Source organism: Carassius carassius, chromosome 19 (assembly GCF_963082965.1).
Source record: "Carassius carassius chromosome 19, fCarCar2.1, whole genome shotgun sequence".
Lineage (NCBI taxonomy): Eukaryota > Metazoa > Chordata > Actinopteri > Cypriniformes > Cyprinidae > Carassius > Carassius carassius.
Genome location: NC_081773.1, coordinates 7,191,668 through 7,217,908, shown reverse-complemented (window position 1 = coordinate 7,217,908; position 26,241 = coordinate 7,191,668). Strand labels below are relative to the sequence as shown.

The 26,241-nt window shown below is 36.4% G+C and overlaps 2 protein-coding genes across 4 annotated transcripts; both read right to left on the bottom strand.

Moving 5' to 3' along the window:
• Nucleotides 1-458: 458 nt before the first annotated feature.
• cbsb (cystathionine beta-synthase b) lies at nt 459-20,146 on the bottom strand. 2 transcript variants are annotated; one of them, XR_009422416.1, is made up of 16 exons: nt 19,992-20,146; nt 17,804-18,124; nt 17,154-17,260; nt 14,876-15,010; nt 14,483-14,562; nt 14,169-14,373; nt 13,880-13,971; nt 13,523-13,648; nt 12,777-12,861; nt 12,585-12,690; nt 10,363-10,440; nt 9,984-10,118; nt 8,462-8,570; nt 8,068-8,152; nt 5,709-6,342; nt 459-877 (listed from the first exon to the last, which is right to left on the bottom strand). XR_009422416.1 is itself a non-coding variant. In XM_059499672.1 (15 exons), exons 2-15 carry the CDS (start codon nt 18,115-18,117, stop codon nt 6,206-6,208), a joined length of 1,794 nt encoding a protein of 597 aa, XP_059355655.1. In that variant the 5' UTR covers nt 18,118-18,124; nt 19,992-20,146; the 3' UTR covers nt 5,313-6,205. The 2 variants fall into 2 exon arrangements, 1 of the variants encoding a protein (XP_059355655.1); XM_059499672.1 differs by lacking the exon at nt 459-877 and having other exon boundaries at nt 5,313-6,342.
• A 1,079-nt stretch (nt 20,147-21,225) lies between these two features.
• u2af1 (U2 small nuclear RNA auxiliary factor 1) lies at nt 21,226-26,039 on the bottom strand. Of its 2 annotated transcripts, none has more exons than XM_059499671.1 (8): nt 25,895-26,039; nt 25,262-25,349; nt 25,112-25,175; nt 24,961-25,010; nt 23,992-24,090; nt 23,621-23,754; nt 21,840-21,932; nt 21,226-21,536 (listed from the first exon to the last, which is right to left on the bottom strand). In XM_059499671.1, exons 1-8 carry the CDS (start codon nt 25,936-25,938, stop codon nt 21,389-21,391), a joined length of 720 nt encoding a protein of 239 aa, XP_059355654.1. In that variant the 5' UTR covers nt 25,939-26,039; the 3' UTR covers nt 21,226-21,388. The 2 variants fall into 2 exon arrangements, with proteins under 2 accessions (XP_059355654.1, XP_059355653.1); XM_059499670.1 differs by having other exon boundaries at nt 21,226-21,539; nt 25,895-26,038.
• Nucleotides 26,040-26,241: the final 202 nt, after the last annotated feature.

The window sequence follows — 26,241 nt, the reverse complement described above, 5'->3', positions numbered from 1 at the left end:
CTGCACTATTTATCTATTACAAAATATTATTACTCACCTATAAGACCTTAATGGTTTAGCTCCTGCGTACCTAACTAGTCTTCTACCATGCTACAATCCATCACGCTCCCTAAGGTCACAAAATGCTGGACTTTTGGTAACTAGTGGTAACTAGGATTTACACAAGCTTCAGTCTGGATCCATAACACCTCAGAAGATGATACCATCCCCTCAGATGATGCAAACCCTGAAACAACATACAGAAATACCAAATTTTGCTAGAAGTTTGATTGCATCATAATAATTGTTGTTAATAGTGTTCATATTTATATATATATATATATGAAGACTTTAAAACATTTTCACTATTGTTTGGGGGGAGACTGATGACAAACTGTAATTCACATCAGCCTGAATAAAATGTTCTGATCTATTGACCTGAAAGACAGATGTAGTGACAACAATCATTACAACCAGTATCCCTTCCGGAAAAGAAGTCTTTATTTGTAACTCTCACTTATTAAAGCAAAAAGATTCAAGGAAAAGCAAATCAAATGAGTAAAGACATTCTGAGCCAGAGACTCCAGAAACCATGATCAGGAGTGCAAACTAATGCACCCTCACACATTCATTTACTTCACATTAACTCATATACAAACAATCTTATTCATTCTCTATCAGTTAAAGTTTTGATTTACAAGAGGTCAGACGAAAAGAACATAGAAAAATGAAACAATCAAATTTGCTCAACACAGAGTGATGTGTTTAAAGCAAGTCCAAACTGCTATTATTTATTTACACTCAATATCCGGTCTTGCAACAATACAAGAAAAATCACAAGTCATCTCGTCCGGGTGCAGTTTGCTTTGCTAAACACACTTAGTATCAACCTGCAAAACTCCTCACACGTTCCAGAGATAATTGTGCCAAAAAGCAGAGCATGAATCCTGAAAGTCGAAGTTTCTATGCCTGTCGTAATCTATTGCAGTCACTAGGTGGTGATTGAAGCTGTAGCTTTAACAAGAGAGCACCTGAATCCAGCACATAAACTAAACTAAATCAAACTGCATGCAGAGTTATTAAAATAATAAAATAACATTCTTTTAAATATATAAACCATCAAATTAAATCTGCAAAGTAAACAAAACTACAAATGGTGTTTGACTGATCTGTGATATAACTTCACTATGCTGATTGGCTAACAAAACAGCTATCTCTTCTTTAGAGATAAAAGAAGAACATGCTGTAAACAGAGAGAAATTTGTTTTACATGTAAATCTATATTGACTGGCTCTTATAAAAGCATATGTGGAGCATACCACTTGCAGAGAAATAAAGGTAAAAACTGTGAAAAGCTTCAACTCTTGGTTGTTCACTGATCTTCGGACAGCGAGCACTCGGACAGTGAGCGCTCCCTCCTCTCACGAGTGGCCACGTAGTTCAGCAGGTCAATGGCTGTCACCACCCCAAACACCATCTGCCTCATCTTTGGGGATCCATTGCTCATGTCTGGAAGACAAGAACTGCAATTCAGACGGAGGAGTGGACCATCCACTGCAGTGACACCATGCATTTACAGTACTTCATCTGACTGAGGTCCGGGGATATTATCATTAACTAAACCTAAAAACAGTAGTGAATAATAATAGGGATATTTTATAAAAGGTTTCTGCAGGTGTTAAGATGGTGCTTCTTTTTTTATTTTGGTACAGAGTAAATAAAATGTAATAATTTAAAGGGAGTGCGTTCTCTAAAAGTACATTTTAGGGAGCACACAAATAACTGCATTAGCAACTTTTTAATCATTTGTTTTTTTTTTTTTACAAAATACATTTTTAAAGGTGGAACAACTCTGCTCCCAAACACTGAAATATCGAAATAAGTTTGACTGTACTTTCTGATCACAAAAAAATTAATAAAAATAAAATAAAATAAAAAAACACAAGGAAAGATTGTGACTTGTATCTTAGTCTTGTTTTCCAGTCCAAATGTCTAAAGATTATTGAATCTAGATACATTTACTTGGGAAACAAAATGACATGAGATGAGAACAGCTTCATTTAAATGGACAAGTTATTTTCATACCCCACTGATAGATATTTGTTCTTATTTTAATCATAAACTCACTTCATTTTGCTCAGTTTCAAGACTTAATCTCTTTATTTTACACCTCAAGTAAATTTTTATTGATTTAAGGACGTTTCGATATTTGTATTGGTAAACAAAAATACTGGAAAATCTATTTTGTTTTGCTATGAATTGAACTATGAATTTAAGACCTCTTAAGCACTTCAGAATCACTGTTTTAATGCTTAAGTTGAAGAACTAAAATGACAAGCTATATAAATCTACATAGCCATGAAAAAATACAAAAAAAAAAAATGCACAACAAAAACCATAATAGTACAATAACGATGCTACAACAGCACTGCTGGGGTCGAAATAATTGGTGTTACAGATGCCAAAAAAGTGCAAAAATAATTTGATCAAAGCAGCCCCATATTCTTATATAATGTTTGTTAATTGTCGTTTGAAAAAGCTAAGCTCACTGTAGTGTTGTTCTAGCACTTGGCCGAGTTTGCCACAGCAGCAGGTGTAATGTCCTTGAACAGGTTCACAATGTAGAAATTTCTTTGCAACAAATAGCAACAGAAGGGGAGCAGTGATCCGGAGTTCAGGAATTGGTGCCATACTGCATTTAGCTCCATGAATAAGACTGTTGTTTCTGAATAGTGCTACATTTTGTGTGGTAAGACTTTTGTACACTTTGTACAATACCTGTTAATTCGGTCACATGAAGAAGAGGCTTTGAAAATCCTTTACATTCCTTACACAAATAGTTTTGCTGTAGGTCCCACCTTTTAAAAGTGCCAACCTAAATGCATTGCTAAATAACATCTGTATTTACTGTAGTCTGCACTGCGGTGTGATTATGTGCTGAGAGGAGACACTGTAGGACTCTTATACCAACACTGTGGCTGTGAAATTAAACGATTCTAAAATTGCTATGAAATGCTGTTCGGTAATGGAAGCCTGAACAAAAATTAATCATCTGTGAGGGGAATGCTTAATTTAATGTGTCCATGTGATTTGATTTATTCAGCAATAAACTATCCTGTAAATATTATCTTATAGATAATTTTATAATAATAATAATAAATATGATTTAATAATAATTTCATTGTAATATTTTATTATTATATTTTATATAGGATATGTATTAGGTATTAATATAAACTATATACTAGCTTGCAAATGTTGGTTAGATTAAAAAGAACAGCATTTATTTAAAAAAGAAATCTCCTGAAATCACCATGTAGAAACCTTAACTGTCATTTCTGATCAATTTATTACATCTTTGCTAATTAAAAGTATTATATATATATATGAACCCAATTTCCTCTGTAAATTAACCTTTATGTTTTTCTTTTCCTTTATTTTAGCTTGAAAGCCTATATTTATTTATCTTTTTTTCCTAATAATTTGTATATTCTGCAAGCCTGTTTTTATTAAAGGAACCATCCCAACATTACTGAAACAATCTAATCCAAATCACATGCAACAATAGCTCACCACAGAGACACAGATCTGAATCAACTACAAGCTTGTCAACAATTCATAGCCATCAGTTAACTAAATAGAGCAGCACAAAACAGAAAGTGCAAACACAATCCCGTTAAACCACAAACAAAGGGAAAAAGAAAAGAAACTGGTTTTATTTTAGAAAGATTTCCTGTCACAGTTAGTTGTAAAAGTGATTTGTTCATTAAATCATTGAAGTTCAGGTCTAAATTAGCAGTGATGTGCGTTTGTATTATGGATTGAGTGGGGAAGGGTCCTGTACGACAGCAAAGGCAGATTTCTCGTAACAGCAGAGGCCCAGCGCCAGGAAGCTTCAAAGGAAAAATGAATGACGTTACTGATGGTGAGTGGAGATGGATTGGAGACTTGACCAGAGGAAGAAAAGTTTCCAAAACAACCTCCATGCACTCATGCAGGCCTGTGCAAGTTCATGCAGAGCACATTTTCAGAGCACATTTTATTTGTGAGCTAAATATGGGCAAAAAGTGTCAAATACTGCTTTTAAACATCAGTACTTTTCTCTAAAACTTTGCATATGCTGATTTATTGGGCTGCTAATATCACATGGCTCTTGAAGATGCAATGCTGCGTAAAAGCATATTCATAATTTCAGACATTTTAATACCGCATGAAATATTCCACTGATAAAAATCACTGACAATGAACAGCCAAGACAGATATTGAGCTCTCATACAGTCCAGCAGTCAGAGACCACATTATTAAATCAAGATCAAGGTCAAGTACGTGTTAATCTTCATAACCCCAGCAGGCGGCGCTATTTGTCAGGTTTAAAGAGTTAACAGAGGCTGTATGGAGACTTTTGTAATATCTCTACATAATAAAAGGGTATGTGTTGTTAATATATCCGTGCCTATTATGAAATTAATGTTGATTTCTTTAAATATGTTCTAATGACTATTGGTGACCATTGACTAGTTTTCAGCATGCATCCTAAATTAATAATGCCACAACTTTCCACATAAACTAAACTCAAACGTGTAACTGATACATAAAACTTTTCTTTTTTTTTCTTCAACTGAGGCAGATACCAGTAATTGTGCTGCTGCATCATTAGTTTGTGTTCATTCATATAATTAATACTTAGTAAACATTAAACTGATTTGGGGAATTTTATGCCTTTGACTTTACAGGTGCATCTCAATAAATTCAACTAAAATTATAAAATGTGTGTATTAAATGCAGTGCACACAGACTGAAGTAGTTTAATCTTTGGTACTTTTAATTGTGATGATTTTAGCTCACATTTAACAAATACCCACCAATTCGCAGTCTCTGCACTATTTATCTATTACAAAATATTATTACTCACCTATAAGACCTTAATGGTTTAGCTCCTGCGTACCTAACTAGTCTTCTACCATGCTACAATCCATCACGCTCCCTAAGGTCACAAAATGCTGGACTTTTGGTAACTAGTGGTAACTAGGATTTACACAAGCTTCAGTCTGGATCCATAACACCTCAGAAGATGATACCATCCCCTCAGATGATGCAAACCCTGAAACAACATACAGAAATACCAAATTTTGCTAGAAGTTTGATTGCATCATAATAATTGTTGTTAATAGTGTTCATATTTATATATATATATATATGAAGACTTTAAAACATTTTCACTATTGTTTGGGGGGAGACTGATGACAAACTGTAATTCACATCAGCCTGAATAAAATGTTCTGATCTATTGACCTGAAAGACAGATGTAGTGACAACAATCATTACAACCAGTATCCCTTCCGGAAAAGAAGTCTTTATTTGTAACTCTCACTTATTAAAGCAAAAAGATTCAAGGAAAAGCAAATCAAATGAGTAAAGACATTCTGAGCCAGAGACTCCAGAAACCATGATCAGGAGTGCAAACTAATGCACCCTCACACATTCATTTACTTCACATTAACTCATATACAAACAATCTTATTCATTCTCTATCAGTTAAAGTTTTGATTTACAAGAGGTCAGACGAAAAGAACATAGAAAAATGAAACAATCAAATTTGCTCAACACAGAGTGATGTGTTTAAAGCAAGTCCAAACTGCTATTATTTATTTACACTCAATATCCGGTCTTGCAACAATACAAGAAAAATCACAAGTCATCTCGTCCGGGTGCAGTTTGCTTTGCTAAACACACTTAGTATCAACCTGCAAAACTCCTCACACGTTCCAGAGATAATTGTGCCAAAAAGCAGAGCATGAATCCTGAAAGTCGAAGTTTCTATGCCTGTCGTAATCTATTGCAGTCACTAGGTGGTGATTGAAGCTGTAGCTTTAACAAGAGAGCACCTGAATCCAGCACATAAACTAAACTAAATCAAACTGCATGCAGAGTTATTAAAAGAATAAAATAACATTCTTTTAAATATATACACCATCAAATCAAATCTGCAAAGTAAACAAAACTACAAATGGTGTTTGACTGATCTGTGATATAACTTCACTATGCTGATTGGCTAACAAAACAGCTATCTCTTCTTTAGAGATAAAAGAAGAACATGCTGTAAACAGAGAGAAATTTGTTTTACATGTAAATCTATATTGACTGGCTCTTATAAAAGCATATGTGGAGCATACCACTTGCAGAGAAATAAAGGTAAAAACTGTGAAAAGCTTCAACTCTTGGTTGTTCACTGATCTTCGGACAGCGAGCACTCGGACAGTGAGCGCTCCCTCCTCTCACGAGTGGCCACGTAGTTCAGCAGGTCAATGGCTGTCACCACCCCAAACACCATCTGCCTCATCTTTGGGGATCCATTGCTCATGTCTGGAAGACAAGAACTGCAATTCAGACGGAGGAGTGGACCATCCACTGCAGTGACACCATGCATTTACAGTACTTCATCTGACTGAGGTCCGGGGATATTATCATTAACTAAACCTAAAAACAGTAGTGAATAATAATAGGGATATTTTATAAAAGGTTTCTGCAGGTGTTAAGATGGTGCTTCTTTTTTTATTTTGGTACAGAGTAAATAAAATGTAATAATTTAAAGGGAGTGCGTTCTCTAAAAGTACATTTTAGGGAGCACACAAATAACTGCATTAGCAACTTTTTAATCATTTGTTTTTTTTTTTTTACAAAACACATTTTTAAAGGTGGAACAACTCTGCTCCCAAACACTGAAATATCGAAATAAGTTTGACTGTACTTTCTGATCACAAAAAAATTAATAAAAATAAAATAAAAATAAAAAACACAAGGAAAGATTGTGACTTGTATCTTAGTCTTGTTTTCCAGTCCAAATGTCTAAAGATTATTGAATCTAGATACATTTACTTGGGAAACAAAATGACATGAGATGAGAACAGCTTCATTTAAATGGACAAGTTATTTTCATACCCCACTGATAGATATTTGTTCTTATTTTAATCATAAACTCACTTCATTTTGCTCAGTTTCAAGACTTAATCTCTTTATTTTACACCTCAAGTAAATAAAGTTTCGATATTTGTATTGGTAAACAAAAATACTGGAAAATCTATTTTGTTTTGCTATGAATTGAACTATGAATTTAAGACCTCTTAAGCACTTCAGAATCACTGTTTTAATGCTTAAGTTGAAGAACTAAAATGACAAACTATATAAATCTACATAGCCATGAAAAAATACTAAAAAAAAAAAAAATACTAAAAAAAATAAAGAACAAAAAAATGCACAACAAAAACCATAATAGTATAATAATGATGCTACAACAGCACTGCTGGGGTCGAAATAATTGGTGTTACAGATGCCAAAAAAGTGCAAAAATAATTTGATCAAAGCAGCCCCATATTCTTATATAATGTTTGTTAATTGTCGTTTGAAAAAGCTAAGCTCACTGTAGTGTTGTTCTAGCACTTGGCCGAGTTTGCCACAGCAGCAGGTGTAATGTCCTTGAACAGGTTCACAATGTAGAAATTTCTTTGCAACAAATAGCAACAGAAGGGGAGCAGTGATCCGGAGTTCAGGAATTGGTGCCATACTGCATTTAGCTCCATGAATAAGACTGTTGTTTCTGAATAGTGCTACATTTTGTGTGGTAAGACTTTTGTACACTTTGTACAATACCTGTTAATTCGGTCACATGAAGAAGAGGCTTTGAAAATCCTTTACATTCCTTACACAAATAGTTTTGCTGTAGGTCCCACCTTTTAAAAGTGCCAACCTAAATGCATTGCTAAATAACATCTGTATTTACCGCAGTCTGGATCAAATTTTGTTTGAGGGCATGTTGGCATCTTTTTGATTTGCTTCTACCACGTAAATATGAAGTTCAAAAGAACAGCACTGATTTCAAATTGACATCTTTTGTAAGAATTTAACGGTTTTCCCTGATACTTGATCAATTTAATGCATCAATAATAAAATAAATACTATTTCACAAATACATACATACATACTAACCCCAAACTTCTGAATCTTTTACGTTTATAGTGTATACAACTAAAATAAGAAAATGGAGAGCAGCAGACTGGTTAGGAAAAGGTCTAACAGAGTCAAATGACTTACACTGAATCTGTTCATGCACAACAAGGGCGAAATGGTCCGTCTCAAGGATACGTGAGAGTTTGCCCAGGTTATCAGTTAGGCGCACCTACAAAGAGAGAAACAATATGACTATTGAGCGATCACATTTCATCTGTCAGTGCAGCTTAAGTAGCACTGTGTGTACTGATAATGTCTTTGACATGTACAATTAACATGTTATTATTCTGCTATTATTTGCTTCTCCGTGCAAGCTTCAGAAATCCAAACAGCAGGAGTCTTTATTACAGACCACAACAACACTGGATTATGATGCCTCAAGGTTTATTTGAACATGTCGTGTGCATCCTTTTTTCGGTCCTTCTGTTGCATGTACAGTATGACAGAAAGGGGGGTGTGTCTGTGTTTGCGTGCCCACCTGTTTAAACTGTTTGTAGAGAACTTTGTTTATAGGATCGGATGGCCTGACCTTCCCAGCCAGAACGGACGAGAGCATGTTCCCCAATGTGACCATGCCCAGAATCTGCCTACAGGGAGAAAACCAGACACCAGACTGAGCCACACTGTACTCCACTTACCATCTGTCTTACCATTTAGGTATTTTTAGGTTAATGACATGATTCAGGTCTCAATCTCGGTCCTGGAAGTCCCCAGCACTGTGCATTTTGGAAATCTCTGTCTTGGAGCTTCTACTAATGTGCTGATGATACAAATCAGGGAGATGATTTGTATTAAGCTAATTCAAAATAACTAATAAATCAAAACAAACAAAGAAACAACATTTTATCGACCGTGACCTCCATGATGAAATATTTCAGTATGTGAATTAATAATTAATCCATACCTATATTACACACAGCGTTGGGTTTCCATGTTTTATGGGGACATTCAAAAGGCCTAATGGTTTTTATATTGTACATACTGTAGTTTCTAGCCCCTTTACCATAACTCTAACACAAAACTTTTTATGTTTTCGAAAGAAATTCTGTATGATTTAAAAGCTTGTTTCCTCATAGGGACAAAAAAATATCCCTGCAAAGTCAAAATTTACTGCTATTACTATACTTATGGGAGCATTTGGTCCCCATAACAAAAGGAATAACAGGTACACACACACACACACAAACACACATATTTAAAATGAAAAATTAGGTGGGGCAGAAAAATCTGGAAAGTTACAATTTAAATGAAAAGTTGAAAAGCATACATTTTTATTCTGATTGAGACTGAAAAAAGATGCCTGTCAAACATAGATAGTAAAGCACTTGGTTTTTGTCGCGAAATCATTATTTACAGCGTAAATAGCATCTATCACTAAGAAAATATGTTATTTGCACTAAGTGTAAATAGAATGTAATTGCTATTTTCAGGGTAAACAGCATCTATTATTTACAGTGTAAATAGCCATGCCTAAATAAAATCGAAGAAGTTCAGCATTAGGTTTTTATTTTTATATATTTTATATTTGTTTTACTGTTGTGTGACAATATCAGTGAGGAACTTAAATATAGATATTTTGGCCTTTTTAAAATTATGTTTTCATGCGTCAAATGAAATAAGCCAAGAAACCTATTTCTATATAAATTATTTTACAATGTATTTTTTTATATGTACATAAAAATAAAAATTACCTAGCATATCATTAAATGCTTTTCAATATATTAAGAACATTTTTTTTTTACACACAACTGCACACACAATTTGTTAAAGACATATTTAAAGGATTTTTCCTTCTCATTGTTTGACATCCTTATCAGTGTAGTCCATGATGTCTCAACTGAACCCATTACGTAGCACTGAATATGCATTAATTGTGACAATTAATTTTTTCAAGCGATTTGCACTGATATGATCTCCTCGAGGACATGGGAATAAAATCTTCAGAGGCTTGAGAAAATGGTCATGTTCTAGTAAAACGGGTTTCTGGATGAATGACCTACCCGGCCTCGTCCACCACTGGGGCTTGGTCAAAAGCCTTCTCTTTCAGGATCTGAATGGTCTTCTTAATGGACACTAAAGGCAGCACAGTCAGTGGGGCAGAGAGCCGTAGCTCCTGTAGAGTCAGATTCCACCACCTACAGAGAGACGAGCGAGCGGGTGGAGGGGGAGGAGAATAAAGACTCACGGTGAGAAGACACACAGACAGTAATTTGGGAAAGTGATCACGTCTCTACATTTAGAAGCTGAACTGTAGCTGTAATGCAGACTAGTGTAGTAACAGATGCATAGAGTGTCTATATTTGCACAGGATATCAGTGTGTAAATAACAAGGGTGCTTTCAAAGAAAACGTGCGTATGTGAGTATGTATTTACGCTCACCATGGCTTGTTGACTACAAGATCCTCCTCACGCAGGAAGCCCTTTTCACACATCCACTTGTCGCTAAGAAATTTAGACCTGAGGGTGAGGAGAACAAAGAATTTGTTTTAAAAAGGCACATTAACATAAAGCTTAATACATAAAATTTTAAAATAATTTAATAAAGTAAGGAAGGATAGATGTTAGAAATGCATGCCACACTGCCGTTACATGATCTCAGAGTGTCACATGTTTATTACCAAGTGGCTTTTCAGTGCACTGCGTCATGGGAAACGGAATTTACATACTATGTACAGTACACATACTCCATTCATTGAGGAATTAGTGTTTAGATAATCAACTAAAACAGATTTTTTTTTTTAATAATAAATCACTTCATTAATTAACTTTTCTTTATTTTTATTAGTTCAACGCAAGATTTAAGTTAGCTTAACATTTAATGTCAACTTTTTTATGATAGAAAAGTTAGATGACTTTACTGTCAAATGTTGCCATTTTGATTTACAATTTATGCATATATCCAATTCATTTGTTTAAATGTAATGAGATAAGAAACATTAACGTGATTTTTGGCATACAAGGCATTTGATTTAGAGTGAATGCTTGCCTATTTTAACAAACATTATTTGCAAATTGTTCAAACACATTGCAATTAATTGTAGTTCTTTTGCTATCATTATTCTGTAAAATCCCTTTTAAATCCTGGGCCGGCTGCCACTGATCGCAGTGAGAGTATAAATAGACAGCAGGTGCAATGCATACTCAGGTTTTTTTTTTTTTGCTGTCATAAACAATCCTGCTAGCTCCTTATCCCTCCCACCCTCGACGGTGGGGCAACCCAGTCCATATGGACAACACTGAAACCATTGCATACATCAGCTGAGTGGCAAGGTGGTCTACACTCCCATCGCATGTCACAACTCGCTCACCACCTCCTACATTGGAGTCAGACATTCTCGAGGTTGCTTCAGGCCATTCACATTCTGGGTCTGCCCAACAGTGAAGCCGACGAGCTGTCAATAGCTGCGCTCCCAGCAGAATGGGGTGTTTTGAATGTTTTTTGCAAAGTAATCTATAATGACAAATCGCACATCGTCAAAACAACACTAACGATATTATCACAGACGATATATATCGCACACCCCTACATGGAGGGAAAATTGGAAGGGAAGCATGACCTGATTATCAGGTTCCTTGGGGGGCGAGAAAGTTGAAAACTCCTCTTCCTCCCTCTATACCCTCTTTGGGACTTGACTCTGGTGCTCAGAGCGCTATAGCAGGGCCCATACAAGCCTTTGCAGTCAGTCAGTCTTAAGTTTCTTTCAATGAATACTCTGCTCCTGGTTGCATTGACCTCCATCAAGAGGTTAGGGGACCTGCACGCATTCTTGGTTGACAAATCATACCTAGAGTTTGCAGTGGTGGACGAAGTACACAAATTAAGCACCGGAGTAAAAGTACAGATATGTATAATAAAATATTAAACCAGTAAAACTACTCGTTTTTCAATTAGAAATTTTATATAGACTACTTAATTTAATTAAGTTGCGTTACATCTGTGAGAACTGGTAGAGGGCTGTGTGTCATATGTAGCAACCTAAGTGGATCCCATACGTGTATTATGCCCACATTATAGCTTTGAGCCCATGTTTTCTCAAGACGGTTTCCTCACCTCTAAATCTTCCATATGGCCCTAAACAGTCATCAGTATGTGTAAGTGATCCGAAACCTTGTTTGGGAAGGATGGGGTTTCCGCAATGTTCCTGTTCAGTGTAGAATGGGTACGTTTTCCCAGTGTTATCCTATCTCACTGTTGTACTTTGGTAGGGATCCCAATTTCATCTGTCATCAACATGACATCTCCATTCCCTCCTTCAGGGAACATGGGTTACATACGTAACCGAGACGTTATTTTTAGTGGACATTTATCGGTTTAATCTTATTAAACATCAGCGTTAGGGATGATTTACATTTCTTTTTTATATATCGAACATTTATACAACTTAAGTTGTACGATTACCTTAGTTTAGCTACGTTTAATATTTTGAGAAGCTACACATAACAAAAGAGCTTCTCAACACTGGTAGTACAGAAGCATCCAATTCCAAACATATCATTAAACATCACATTAGTATTGTTGTTGCTTAATCTACCAGGCAACATAAAACACACATTCACAGCACAGCTAAGCACACTACAATGTTGGGAACACAGAAACCTACATGTAGTTGCGGATGGAGTCGGGGAGAATCACCACACAGCGCTGGCCCTCCTCCAGCTCTTTGGCTGCATGCACTGCTGCAGCCATGGCTGTGCCTGAACTACCACCTACAAAGAGTGACAGACAACAGGGTTTAGATACGCACTTAATTTGACACATATGAATTGAGAGTGATGTGCTGCAAGTCACATACCACACAGAAGACCCTCCTCTCTGATGAGCAGACGAGACATGGTAAAGGACTCTTCATCATTGGACTTGTACCAACTATCCACCACCTGAGACGCAGTAAACGTGGTAAAAATTGAACTGATATTGTCTTACGTTGGCTGGAATGAAGTGCGTTTAAACCATCTATTATTTGCCATTTTCCTTAAAAGAAATTGTTTACACAGTATCATGACTAAATATAGTGCAGACAGCAAACAGAAACAGGAAAACACTCATGACGGTCAGTTTAGGAATTACAGCTGATAACATGATGACACAAACAGAAAACAAAATGTACATTTATAACCTAAAAACAGCTCAAACAACAGTTTTTAAGTATGAAAATTATAATAGTATACCAATTACACTAAAACATCACTGTTCTCAATGCATCTTAAAATTTTTCTCTCACTGTGCCTCTTTTTATTTTTTATTAAGGGTAAAACGTCTATGCACTTCAAGATCTAAATATCTGGAAAAGACAAGACATGCATCCTCTCTAGGCAGCTTGTGTCATTATAAAAAGGCATATTTTTGAACGATTCTGCTTAAAAACTATGCATACTGCCTGATTTTAATATGATGATAGAACCAGTACGCTACCATTACAAAGACATGTCAATTACAGGACGTAAAATTTAAGACTGATCATGGCGATAGGGGTAACTGCCATTAGTAAACATAAAACACACAACTGCATAAAAGCCTACTGCACCAATGCAAACTTACAGATCTGTCCAGAACAGTGGGGATGAAGTCATATCCGATGCCCTCAACCTCATATTGGGTCTTATCAGTCTTATTCAGCTCCTCTGGCTCAGCAAGGATAGAGCCCTCAGGGTCCACTCCAACTATCTGATGTGAAAAAAAATAAATAATAATTCATATAAGTAATTATTCAGAATTCAAAATGAACAACAACAACAACAACACTTTCAAGACTTAAAGTAGTTACTCATAAGAAATAGTAATGCAAGAGTATTCCAAACCAAGTGTAACATTAAATAATTAGCAAACAGACAGACAGAAAACAAGTTAATTGACAGGTGTATGAGATTTTATGTAGTGATCACAGAGGCTCATCACCTTGATATTAGGGCATTTCTCCTTCAGCTTGCGAGCGATGCCCGTGATGGTGCCACCAGTGCCAGCTCCGGCTACCAGCATGTCTATTTTACCTACAGCGAAGGAAAAATAGACATTATTCATAAGCAGTTATTCTTGACCTTTTGGTCAATATTCAAATGCCTATTTAAACAAACAAAAAAACATGTTTAATGTTGGACATTTGATGGGCTTTCATAAAAAGCATCCAAGTTACTGAAAACAGAGGCGAATGTTTAATTTTGACAAAACCACAAAGGTTTTAATTTACCATCACACTGCTCCAGAATCTCCTCTGCAGTGGTGTCATAGTGGGCAAGGGGGTTGCTGGGATTGCGGTACTGGTCCAGAATATGAGCGTTAGGAATCTCGTTCTTCAAACGCCAAGCCACCCCCACGTGAGACTCAGGAGAGTCAAACCGGGCTGAGGTAGGGGTACGAACAATCTCAGCACCGAGAGCACGGAGCACATCCACCTGGGAGCATGTGAGGACACAAAACACATGACTATCACAATGCACATTCATACACACCACAAATATTAGGTGGAACACACCCACACCTTATTTATCTTTATTATCTCACCTTTTCCATGCTCATCTTCTCAGGCATGACTATGATGCAGCGATAACCTTTGACTGCTGCTGCCAAAGCGAGACCGATCCCTGAAAACACACATGACAGTCACATGGTCTGTACCACTTTATATTATCAATAATCTACACTTCACTGATCAGTAAGTGTTAGATGTTAAATAACACTTAGCACACTGTATTTGCACAGTCATGCTTTGATTTTGGTGCACGACTAGTTGAGTGGCACATTAAAACTGGTCCTCCAGCATTCCAGTGCCTGACTTAAACTAAATGGAACAAAGGTTCTTCCACAAGGCACAGTTAAAAACATTCCGTGCCTGTTTTCAAAAGAAATCCTAAAATGAGAATAATCATTATAATGGCTAATGGTGTAGACACACACCTGTGTTTCCTGACGTGGGCTCAATGATGGTGTCTCCAGGTTTCAGGATGCCGTCTCTCTCCGCATCCTCTACCATTCGCAGACTGATTCTGTCCTTCACGCTACCACCGGCGTTGAAGAACTCACATTTAGCCACTAGACCGATAGAAATACAAAAAAAGAAAAAGAAAAGAAAAAAACCTTAGAAATCCAACTTTTCCATTTGCACATGTTATCAATTACACATCATCAACTTGCTCGTTTAGATTATAAATACACTGGTCAAGGAAGAGAAAAGAAATGTGGAATAAAGTTTTTTTTTTTTTTTTGTGCACAAAAAGTATTCTCACATTATGGTTAAATCACTGATGTCCATTGTTGGGAGGGTTATAGTTTACATATGGTTTATAATGTAATAGTTTACAGATTACAAGACACCCTATTTAAAATATAAAAAGTAGTGTAACTATTTCAATTAAAGTAATGTAACAGATTATATTTGATTACTTTTCTAAATTTCTAACAAAATGGGTTTTCAATGGTTAATCCTTTTCAAACATTGAAACCTTGCAGTAGGACTCTCAACACTCAACACAGACTCTCGAAATTCTTCATTCTTCAATCAAGATTAGAATAATGTCATTTTAAACCTTAGCCACACAAAGATTAAATCAAGATTTAAAATCATAACAAAAAATAGCAAATTAATAAAAGTAGTATTCAGATGTAACCCCCTTAGTAATCATTAACATTTTCACAAGTAACTAATTTAAATACACATTTTTTTCTCAGTAACTGTAACAGATTAGTTACATTTATTTTGGGTAACACTTTTTTTTTTAAGGTGTCCATGTTACACGTTACATGCACTAACTATTATAAAAACAATAAATCATGCATAATTACATGCAAGTAACCCTAAAACAACCCTAATCCTAACCCTACCTTATAGTAAGTACATGTAGTTAATTAATATTATTCTGTAATTAAAATGTGTAATTACACCAACAAGGACACCTTAAAATAAAGTGTAACTTAAAATAAAGTGTAACATTAAGGTGAGTAATTTATGATAGAATATTCACTTTTGGGTGAACTTTCCCTTTAAACCAATGGAAGCCATATACTGTACAACTAGACCATCATAATGGCACAGCCACACATGCAAATATGTGAAATGTACACCTAATCAGATGCAGTTAGTCAGGTTATTCCACGTCGGTAATGCCAAAGCTGATCGTCTGAACTGGTCGAAGGGTAATCTTGTTCACATGAAATCTCTAGATGTATTGAATCCACATTATAAAGCTCATTAAAGCATTTTGACTCAAAAGGCTTTGACTTCCACACAATAACACGTTCAAACAAAGCTTGTTAAAAGAAAGAGGGGCTTAACAGTCCTGCTACACTTTTGACCCATGCAGCTAAACTCGTTCAACTTTGACAAAATGAAAGACTGCAGCCATTTTGTGAGCATGGTTTTGTTGTTCTTTCAGTTTTGGTGTTTGAGTGGTTATCTAGCCTTATGACAATTGTGGAAGCAAAACAGCCAAACAAAAAATAAACTTAGTCATATTAGGTATCTTTTCAGAAACTTTCCTTTTTTAAATCTATCAGGCATTCTTTATATATTTAGCATCAAACAAACAATAAATTGTTCACATAAAGAAAAAATCTGATCAGATTAAAAAATATAATAATAATAATAATACTGCAGCCCAGCAGGTAGCGATATGCACTAAGATCGTAAATCACCAATAAAACAAAACTAGCATGTTACGTTTTATACACAACACAACATGACTTTTACACAGATTTGGAGGATGAATCTATGTATCAAAATTCCTTAAAGTCAAAGCCAGTCTGCAGATTTTGGGCAGTCGGAGAAAAGCGCAAGAGCAAAGTGTAGCTTCAGATTTTGATTCCTTCCAGTTGGACAGTCTGGTAGTGTGTGATCTTTAGTTTATAATGCCAAGTATTTATCTGTAACCATTTAGTCAGCAAGTATTATGAATTCAGACATACTACTCTTTTTACACAGTTTTTCATCTATAAGGGAAGTAGGCATATTTGGATGCAGCTCAAATCTAAAAGGAGGAGGAAACCGAACACCTGCGTTGCTCATTCCAGAACACAGCCCCTTACTTCCCAACACAGACACACGTGCCAACACATGCACTTCTCAGGCTGCCCTTAAATGATCATGTGATTTTCATGTCCTCACAGGGCACGAAAAAAAAAAAAAAATGAAACCAGGTGTGAAGATACCCCCCCACACCTATAAGGTACAGGTACTTACAAAGCTCACACTTGAGGCCTGAAGCTTTAGGAATCTTGTTCATGCGGACCAGTGGGGTCTCTCCAATCCTGCTTAAAATGTTGGGAAGGATATTGGGTGTCTTTGTTCTGTGAAGGAGCAAATTAAGTGGTTACACACAACCACAAACACACAGTAACATCCACCATCAACAAACCACAATGAAACTGAATGAGCTGAATCACAGTGACTCTGCAGACTGTGGCATTGCTTTGAGTTAAGATAAGGGTGTGGTAATTCACGTTTACATTTCTAGAAGAGTCATTCTTTCTCAAAGGACACTGCTGTTAAACAAAAGTTACTTGCAAGGCCATGAAAGTTTCTTTCAAAAACAACAACAAAAACATCTGACATTATAATATCAGGAACACAGATTTAAATAATACAGGTGATAAAAAGTCTGTAACAGAGTTAGAGCCTGTTGAGTAAAATCTACCAATATGTCAAGCAAAAGAAAACGGCAATGTAACTTACATCATCGTTTCTGTAATGTTTTCCCTTAAATGAATCCATTGCATTTCCTTTTTTTAATTAAAATCATGCTGTCTAGCATAATCAAAGATTTAGACTTTCCACTGACACCCTTTTCATTGACAAATATGAATTCTGAGGAAAGCGTGTCGATATCTTACCTTTGGAAGTGCTTGTGGGGCGACTCTGTATTTGGGTCACCAAGTTTCCAGGTGCATCTGCTGGGCAAATCTGGCCGAATCCATTTCCTCTCCATGCTGCCTTCGGATCCATTCTCAATGTGCTCAGCAGTCACACTCTGCACATGGTGACCATTGGTTTCATTCACACTTAACTTGTGCCCAGCCTTCCCGTTCAATACAGCATCTCTGTTGAAGCCAGGTTCTCCATGTGCAGCATTTGTGAGGACTTTGGCAGCATGTGGGCAGACGGGGCCAGTCCCAGCTGACTCAGAACTAGATGGTACTGATGGCATGGTTCACCTGTGAAAGGAAACATTTTAACCGTCGTTCACCAGGTTTTTCTTTGTATAGTACTACAAACACCCAGTAAACAAATATAAACATTGCTAGGAAGAATTACGCAACCCCTCCATCATAAATGTGGGCATATCGCTCTAAATGTTTATTCACTCCATTATGTTTAAATACTGTTCTCATGTTCTTATGCAACACTGACAGATCACAACATGCCTCAGAGGAAGCCAAACTAGACTTTAAAGTAGCATGGAAGTCTCCAACACCACCTAAAAGATAATATTCCTAGAACATTCCTTCCTTTTTAAAAGGTAAACAACATTTTTGACAAATATGGACGCCAAAATACAATCTTAATGTATGATAACGCAGTTCATTCAGAATGTGTGCAAAACCCTCAACTTCTTGGTAACAACATTAGATAAGAAGTATTAGATTAGACCCATAAATCTCGGCAATCTCAAACACGAAGATCAAGCGCTCTTATCATTAAACCAACTTCATTCAGGTGAAAGCGTGAATAAGCAAAAGTTGATCCCTAATAAATCCAAAAAATAAATAACTAATTAAAAAAAAAAAAAAAAAACTTTGGATCTAGGTGAACTGGAACAGTGTCTGCAAAAGACTTTTCTTTCAGATCCAGCAGATGTTGTAGGTCTCGCTCAGAACAGAACGGTTATACTTGTTCATGTTCATAAATTTGACAGGAAATGACTTTAATGCAATGAACCATGAACTGAAACACAACACCAACAAAGCCTTTCAACCAAATGTAAACTTTAGGATGGAGCATTTTCGAAGAGGAATAAAAAATATCCCAGCATTTTGCTTCATTTCACTGGCATCTGGGATGTTTTGATTGTAGCCTTAAGCATTAACTACGTTAAACGTGAATAAAAAATTCCAAGATTAGCAAAAAACATCCCTTCTGCTCTCATCTGACAGCATCATTAGTCACATAATCAGAACAGTCATACATGCATCGAGAAAAAAAAAAAAAAAAAAGCATTTAGCAATACCAGACAAAGTGGAATAAGAAACTTCTGCTTTCTGCTCTCAAGGGGAGTGACTTTTCAGACAACTGAGATTATACAAAGGTAGTATTAGTCTGTACAGGGGAATTCACTCTTTCAAACTCTGTTTATTCATGATACTGTACACAACAACACTGAAACAGTATCTCACAAGCGTAAAGCTTCACAAAATATTCTCAAACTGAAGAAAATGTTTGACAAAAAAAAAATGCTGGTTATATACAGGATGCCTCGAGAATTCTCAGCGACTTAACTCATACCAAGCATTCTAAACAAGTTTTTTTTTTTATTATTACCCCCCTTATATTTATACACTCTTCGACAGCCGTCGACATTACAGAAAAAGCAAGGACAGTTTTGATGTCATCCGGCTTAAATAGAAGAGAGATGATAACGGTTAATAAATAAATAAATGACTCAAAATAATTTTTTACAGAAGGTGCATGTAACATATATACATGTTAGTACTGTATAACATGTAAGAGCGTCATGTTAACGACAGAACAGAAGTAAGGTAAGATGACGCAATCGCGTGGCTATTGGCTTCATTGTGCTCGCGCCGATCGTGATGCTGTGACGCAGGGCTCGGTTTCATCATGCTCGCGCCGCATTCACATCACTAATGACAGACGTAAAAATATATATAACGTTATATATATGATAAAATGGATGTATAAAACTCTGGCAAAATACAAACGATTAAGATGTGTTCCTCATCTACGAACATCAGTGTGTATTAGCGGTGGCAGATTGATGCTCTTATCGTGTCTTTAGCGTTCTTAATAAAAGGGTTGTCTTAAGGTTTCGCGATTAAAACACGAAGGACAGTTTTCACTCACCTGACTATCAGATACAGAGGAACTGTGGAGCTGGTGAGGACCGACTACTCAGATGACCTATCCGTTTGTGAAAAGAAGTCGGCTTGCCAGCTGCTCACATGCGTTAAAGAGTCACGCTGGCGTCCAATCAGGTGTCAGCATACCTTGTTGGGATCGAGCGCTGATTGGCTGCGGCGGGGGCGTCTGTTCTGTTCTCTTAACCAATAGAATGTCAACTTTCAGTCGGGCCTTCGACAACGCTGTTCTGCCGTGAGCGCGAGGGAGTGGAAGTCATCACTCAGACCGCTTATGATTGTGATAAACCTAACCTCGGAACACAGTATTAATTTTATGGTGAGCATAAAACCTTTGATTATTTGCTAGAAAATCAAAAACTTACTGGTCGGAGACAGAGTTGGATGAGAAACAAAGTAACGTTAGGAGGCGGCGTTAACATGTTAATAAGAGAGCAATTTAGATTACGTTACACATAAATACCTAATATTTCGGTTTAAACTGTGTCTTTTTCTATCGGAATCTTAAAGAATATGTACAAATAAGATTATTGCAAAAATACCGTTAATATATAAATAGCTTTAACTACCTTTTTTGTTATTATTAGAAGCCAGTGGATAATGATAAGCGTATTTCAGATACATTTTAGATCAATTTTTAGTTGTACTTATTTCTACAAGTTAAATTTGACATAATATTCTAATGTTCAAGTTTAGAAATAATGGTTTTGAGTCGTGAGATTAAGTTATGTGTTTTGAAAACAGGTGTTGAATGGAAACCATCAAATAGTGTCATGATTCAAATGTTTTATTACACCTCCTGAGAAAGATAACATTTGAAAAGCCTAGTACTTAAATTGTCCTTAAATGATCTTTACACATGTATCTCTTTGTAGGACTAAGTTACCCAATCACTGACATGTTAGTTATATGGTAGAATCAAAAAAACACAGTTGTTGCAAGCGATCCTAAATTAAGCAGGACATTGGTTGTGTGACCTCATATGTTAGGTTTACATTGCCCTTCCCTGCTATTAAAATAGGTTTAGCAAAATGTTAAGTCACCTATAGGGATTACATAGATTTTGAGAGCAGCATGATCATTTCTGCAAAATGAAAAACATTAAATCACTAGGTCAGAAAATCCAGAAACTTACTAAATACTGCTTTCACTGTTGTCAACATGTAAAAGAATAGCATATAATAGAATATGAGAATAATTTAACTACTGAAAGGCAGTGAATTGATCAAGAAATCTTTATTGAAAAGCAAACAAAACTCGCATAAAAAGGTCAGAGGACAAAGAAGTCAGGGAGGAAATAAATTCAACATTTATCACATTTCATCAGGAGAGACTAGGGTAGGACTTGGGGTTTGAATGTTGGTTTCAAGAAAGAAGGACATTTTAAAAGCGTCCAGAGCGTTCTCTATCTCTTGACCTCCGTCTCTCTCGTTCTCTTCCTCCTCCTCCTCCTCCACCACCGCCGCCTCCTCCTCTATTACGCTCTCTAGAGCGAGAACGACGCTCACGGGAGCGTGAACGAGAGCGATGCCTGCTAAAGAGAGAGAATACATTTACTAACGAGTCCAAAACCAGTCCATTATACACTACCTTTAAGAAAAATAAATAAAAATGTAGTGTATATAAATGATGCTGTCACTTCTTTAACAAAAGAAACTGCTCAAATGTGTGTAAGATTAACCATTTGCACAAATTTAGTACGCTGTTATAATCAGATCTTTATAACATAATAATAATCAAGAACATATAGAGGCCTAGTGACAGCGATGTGAGAATTACAGGATATGTTCTGTAACAATCTTTATTCTTTTGAGGAGTTTTAAATCTGACAGACCTCTTCCTCCTGCGGCCGTACAGTTCTCTTCGGAGTTCCCTTGAGATTGGCTTCAGGTGCATGAAGTTGCAGAAGCCTCCTCGAGTGCACTCTCTGCAGGAACACACAAAGTACTGCAATCAGTCACAGTGAAGCCGGTGGAAGCAGGTTTAAGAAAACACCTTCAGAATCAACAAATCATGTGCAATGGGACAGGTGAAGGACTCCGGTTTAGGCACCAGGTCTCAGTAAACAACAATCTGAAGAGGGGAGGGAAGTACACATTTATCTGTGGGAATGCAGTAGGGCTGGACGATTATGGCCTAAAATCAAAACCTCGATTAATGGAACATTTCACCTCGATTACGATTAATGAACGATTATTTTGTTTGTTTTTTGTTTTTTTTGCCCTCATAGTTCACTGACAAGGTTTGTACTGTAAATATGATTGACTATCAGCAGTTATTTTATCTATGTTCGTAACATTTCTTACTAGGGCTGGGTATCGTGTGAATTTTATCGATTCCGATTCTTATCGATTCGTAGTTTCGATTCCAATAAGATAAAAAATCCAATATAAAAAAAAATGAAGTCAAACATTTAGATGTCAAACATTTTTACAAAGCATTCTGTTGCAGCTGAATAACATGAGCAAAAATCAGCAGCCTACAAAACACTGCAAGAGGAATTTTGCCTGTGATTTAAAAAAAATACCATAGCAAAAACAACTAAATTAGTATAAATTTAAAATATTAAAGTGTTAAAGAAAAGTAAACAGTCAGTAATAAGATAGGAACAAACAAATCAATTAGCAATATCATAAATAAATACAACTAAACAAAATTTCAGGTACAGAAACTAATTAAAAGTTTAAAAACACTACATAGTTTTCTTTTTATAAATACAATAAAGATTAATCAAGTAAAGTTATTAAATGTATTCAGTCAAGATCAGTGAATGATTTTCTTTTGTTCTTTGATTAACATTAATGACAGTCAGCGCGTTTATTAGGCTGTTGTCTCTTTAAGCAAAAATACTGCACATCTGTGTTTTCTTTCTCATCTGTTTATGTTCACATAAGACAAAAACGCCTGCGTTTATGATGATATACTTATGTAGTTTTCTGTATCGTAGTTTCGACTCGGAACAACCTTTTCTACAGTTAAAATACACAGAACAGTCCTAGAACGGACACAAACCGGGAACCCGCAGCGTGACCGCCGACCGATTCTCTCTATGCACGCGCTTGTGCTTCATGTGCGCTGCACACAAACATGCTATAATAAGTTTTGAGATTCTAAGCTACTTTAGTGATAAATCACAGGACAGCGCTGACAACTAGTTTCTGTGTTCCTCTGTGCGAGCGATCTTCACAGTTACTGTTTATGAGTGTTTGTGCCACAATGCAGCTGCGCGAACATGGTCGATATAATAATACACATCCGATCATCTAATCGCTTGAATGTCCAAACCATAAAACAAATACAACTGACAAAGTTTAGTGAAGGCTCACCGCTCACGCGCCATCACTATGTGTTGAACCGGTGTTCACCTCCATGTTTTGCTTTTATGCCACTGGACGGGGCAGAGTCATGTGGCTACAGACGCGCTAGTATGCTTTTAAAGGGGAAGTGTTAACAGGATTAAAAAACCGACATGGGAAATTATGTCGTTTAGAGGTTATGAATTTAGGTTTTGATTACTTTTCGATTAATCGTCCAGCCCTAGAATGCAGCATTAGAGGGAGTTGTGCGTTCCTGTAGAAGGGAACTCTGTTGCTCCGATTATTCAGAGTGCCTTACCCCATTTCATACTGTCGACAACAGGCCTCTCTGAAATCAGTGACAGGCGAGAGCTCAGCATGGATGGGCTGACCATTAAACCAGCGGTTATTCAAGTTAATCACCGCTTTCTCTGCATCTTCCTCACGGCGGAACTACTCACACAAAAGCAAAAATACAAATTAATTTTCATAATAATATCATCTGGGTATCACCTTGGTAATGCTATCAATAAGAAAACACCACATAAAAGAGTAAAAATGTAGATATACGTTGAACTGTTCAATTCTGGGTTTGAAATTCTAATTTTATTACAAGTTCAACAATGACAATCAGTTTTAAGCAGTAAAATAAAAATGATTTCGACGTAAACACACTGCAAACCCTCTCACCTTCACATAGACATTTCCCACCAAGTGATCTCCTAAATTATCACAGACGTTCATCTCCTCAACCTCTCCATATTTCTCTTCCATTTCAGTGAAGACTTCCTGTAAACAAAATTTTTTAAATGATATTGGAGCATAAATCTGCAATTTATTTTCTTTTTAGACTAGACATAACTTAAGTTACAAACAGGGCCAAACTGTATCATATCATATAGCATAGGCTCACTGAGGGCTGCATTTCGTTTGTAAAAAAAAAAAAAAAAAAAAAAAGTAAAAATTTTTTTTTTAAACAATTCTATTTGAATATATTTTCAAATGCAATTGAATTTTGAAGCTGAATTTTCAGCAATCCAGCCTTCAGTGTCACACGATCCTTCAGAAATCATTCGAATGTGATGATTTGCTTCTCAGGAAAGTTTTTTTTTTTATCATTGTTGAAAACAGTAGTGCTACTTCATATTATTGTGGAAGAAACCATGATACATTTTTAAATAACTTTTTCTGGAGAAGTTTAACAGAACAGCATCAATACGAAATATAAATCTTTTGTAACAACAAAGTGAGTGCTGCTTTTAATTTCTTTAAAAAGAAAAAAAAAATTAACAAAAAAAACAACATTTTTCAGAGCAATCATTTTTGAAGCCTTCACCAGATTAAAATAAATAAATAAAAATCAGCAAAGTTTTGAGAAAAATGGTTTGCTTGGAAATCAGACATTACAACTGTACAAAACAGCAATATCAAGCCTATAAAAAAATGCAGAACAGAGAATATTCACAATAGAAGTGTCCTTGACTTTGGTTTTGAACTCAAAGCTTGGAAAACACTATTTTAAAAAACTGTATCCATGCCATTGTTTCTCCGATTGTGGGAGCTCTGTGATGGCTGGAATCATAACTAAATTGAGGTTGTTTCAGGCATGACCTGTCGTCCTCACCCTCTCCCCATAACTTTCTAAAACAGCCCACCTACCTCGAAGAACTCATCATAGTGTTCCTGCATCTCCACATCACTGACAGCATCTGATGAACGAGAGGACACACATGCAGTCAGTTACAGTTACCACTGCAGTGACTCCTGGATGTGCTCAGTTTCTGAGTAAATGCATTTGAGCGAGACTTACTGATGCCATCCGCAGACTGGGCTGTGTTCTGTGGGTTTCGGTAAATGTTCAACAGAGCAATGGTCTGAAACACAAATCCAATGCGAATTACAATTCAGATCTAATAGAAAGGTTACACATTGGTACATTATTAGAGGATCTCTTGTGTACCTGACTGAACGTGGGCTTGTTATGGAGTCTCGAGCACCGGTCTCCATGGCGACACGCTCCGATTTTAAAGTAGAAAGAGCAGTTAACCCTGATTAAGACAAGAGAGGATCAAGATACACACATGCTCTCACTGTTCACACACACACGCGCGCGCGCGCGCTGGTTTGTTTGGATTGCAGTTCACACGACTTTTTCTTTTCCATGAGCGAGACATCAAACGTAGATAATTTAATAATTATAATAATAACTGAAACATAAAACCGTTGAGTTTTTGTAGTGGTCCTTATAAATACGGTCGATCGATCGATCAACAACCAACACAATGAATGAAACACAATGGAGACACGGAAAAGCTGAGGCTAACCATAGAAAATAAAAATAAACATGTAATATAATAAGTATTCAGTATATGATAGCTCTGCGGCTTCATGTAAATGTTAAGCAGCATTATTATTGTTTTTCTAGACGCAAGGTTGGCAAACAGGTCAGTGATGACCACGCGAGGCGTGAGACTGAAAATACTACTAATCTTAAAGTCTACCCATTATCACCGGTTTTTAAAAATGCATACGATTGCTGAGAATAATCGAATGCACACGATTTTTCGAGAAAATGTCTGTTAACGTGACTTACTTGTCTTTTTCTGTACCGAAAATCGACGCCAAGTATTCGGCCATTTTGAAAAAAGAAAGACGGAGGGAAGTTTTTCTTCTACTGGAGAAGAAGCGCTGAGAGGAGCGCGGAGGGAGCGCGTGGCGCCGCCTAGTGAGAGACGCGCTACCTGCAGGGTATCGGAAATCAAACCTGCAGGGGGGCAGGGTTTCATATTTTATTGAAGCATCCCTGGGCGCCGCCATTGGCTAGTGGACCCCCACCTGCTGTTAGCATTCCATTGACTCCCATTCATTTTAGCTTCACTTTGACAGCGAATGACTTTACATCTGAGGCGTTTTCATTATTTCTAAAGAAACACGAAAATG

Bases quoted from the DNA above. Each gene is read 5' to 3' on its own strand.
- cbsb (XM_059499672.1), bottom strand. From the start codon at position 18,117: ATGCCATCAGTACCATCTAGTTCTGAGTCAGCTGGGACTGGCCCCGTC. The intron at 13,972-14,168 runs GTAAATTAAAAC...CCTTCGCTGTAG, and splicing joins GATTCTGGAGCAGTGTGATG to GTAAAATAGACATGCTGGTA. The intron at 12,862-13,522 runs GTAAGTTTGCAT...ACTGCGTCTCAG, and splicing joins CCACTGTTCTGGACAGATCT to GTGGTGGATAGTTGGTACAA.
- u2af1 (XM_059499670.1), bottom strand. From the start codon at position 25,938: ATGGCCGAATACTTGGCGTCGATTTTCGGTACAGAAAAAGACAA. The intron at 23,755-23,991 runs GTGAGAGGGTTT...TTGTGTGAGTAG, and splicing joins TGGGAAATGTCTATGTGAAG to TTCCGCCGTGAGGAAGATGC. The intron at 21,933-23,620 runs GTAAGGCACTCT...GTGTTCCTGCAG, and splicing joins TGTCGACAGTATGAAATGGG to AGAGTGCACTCGAGGAGGCT.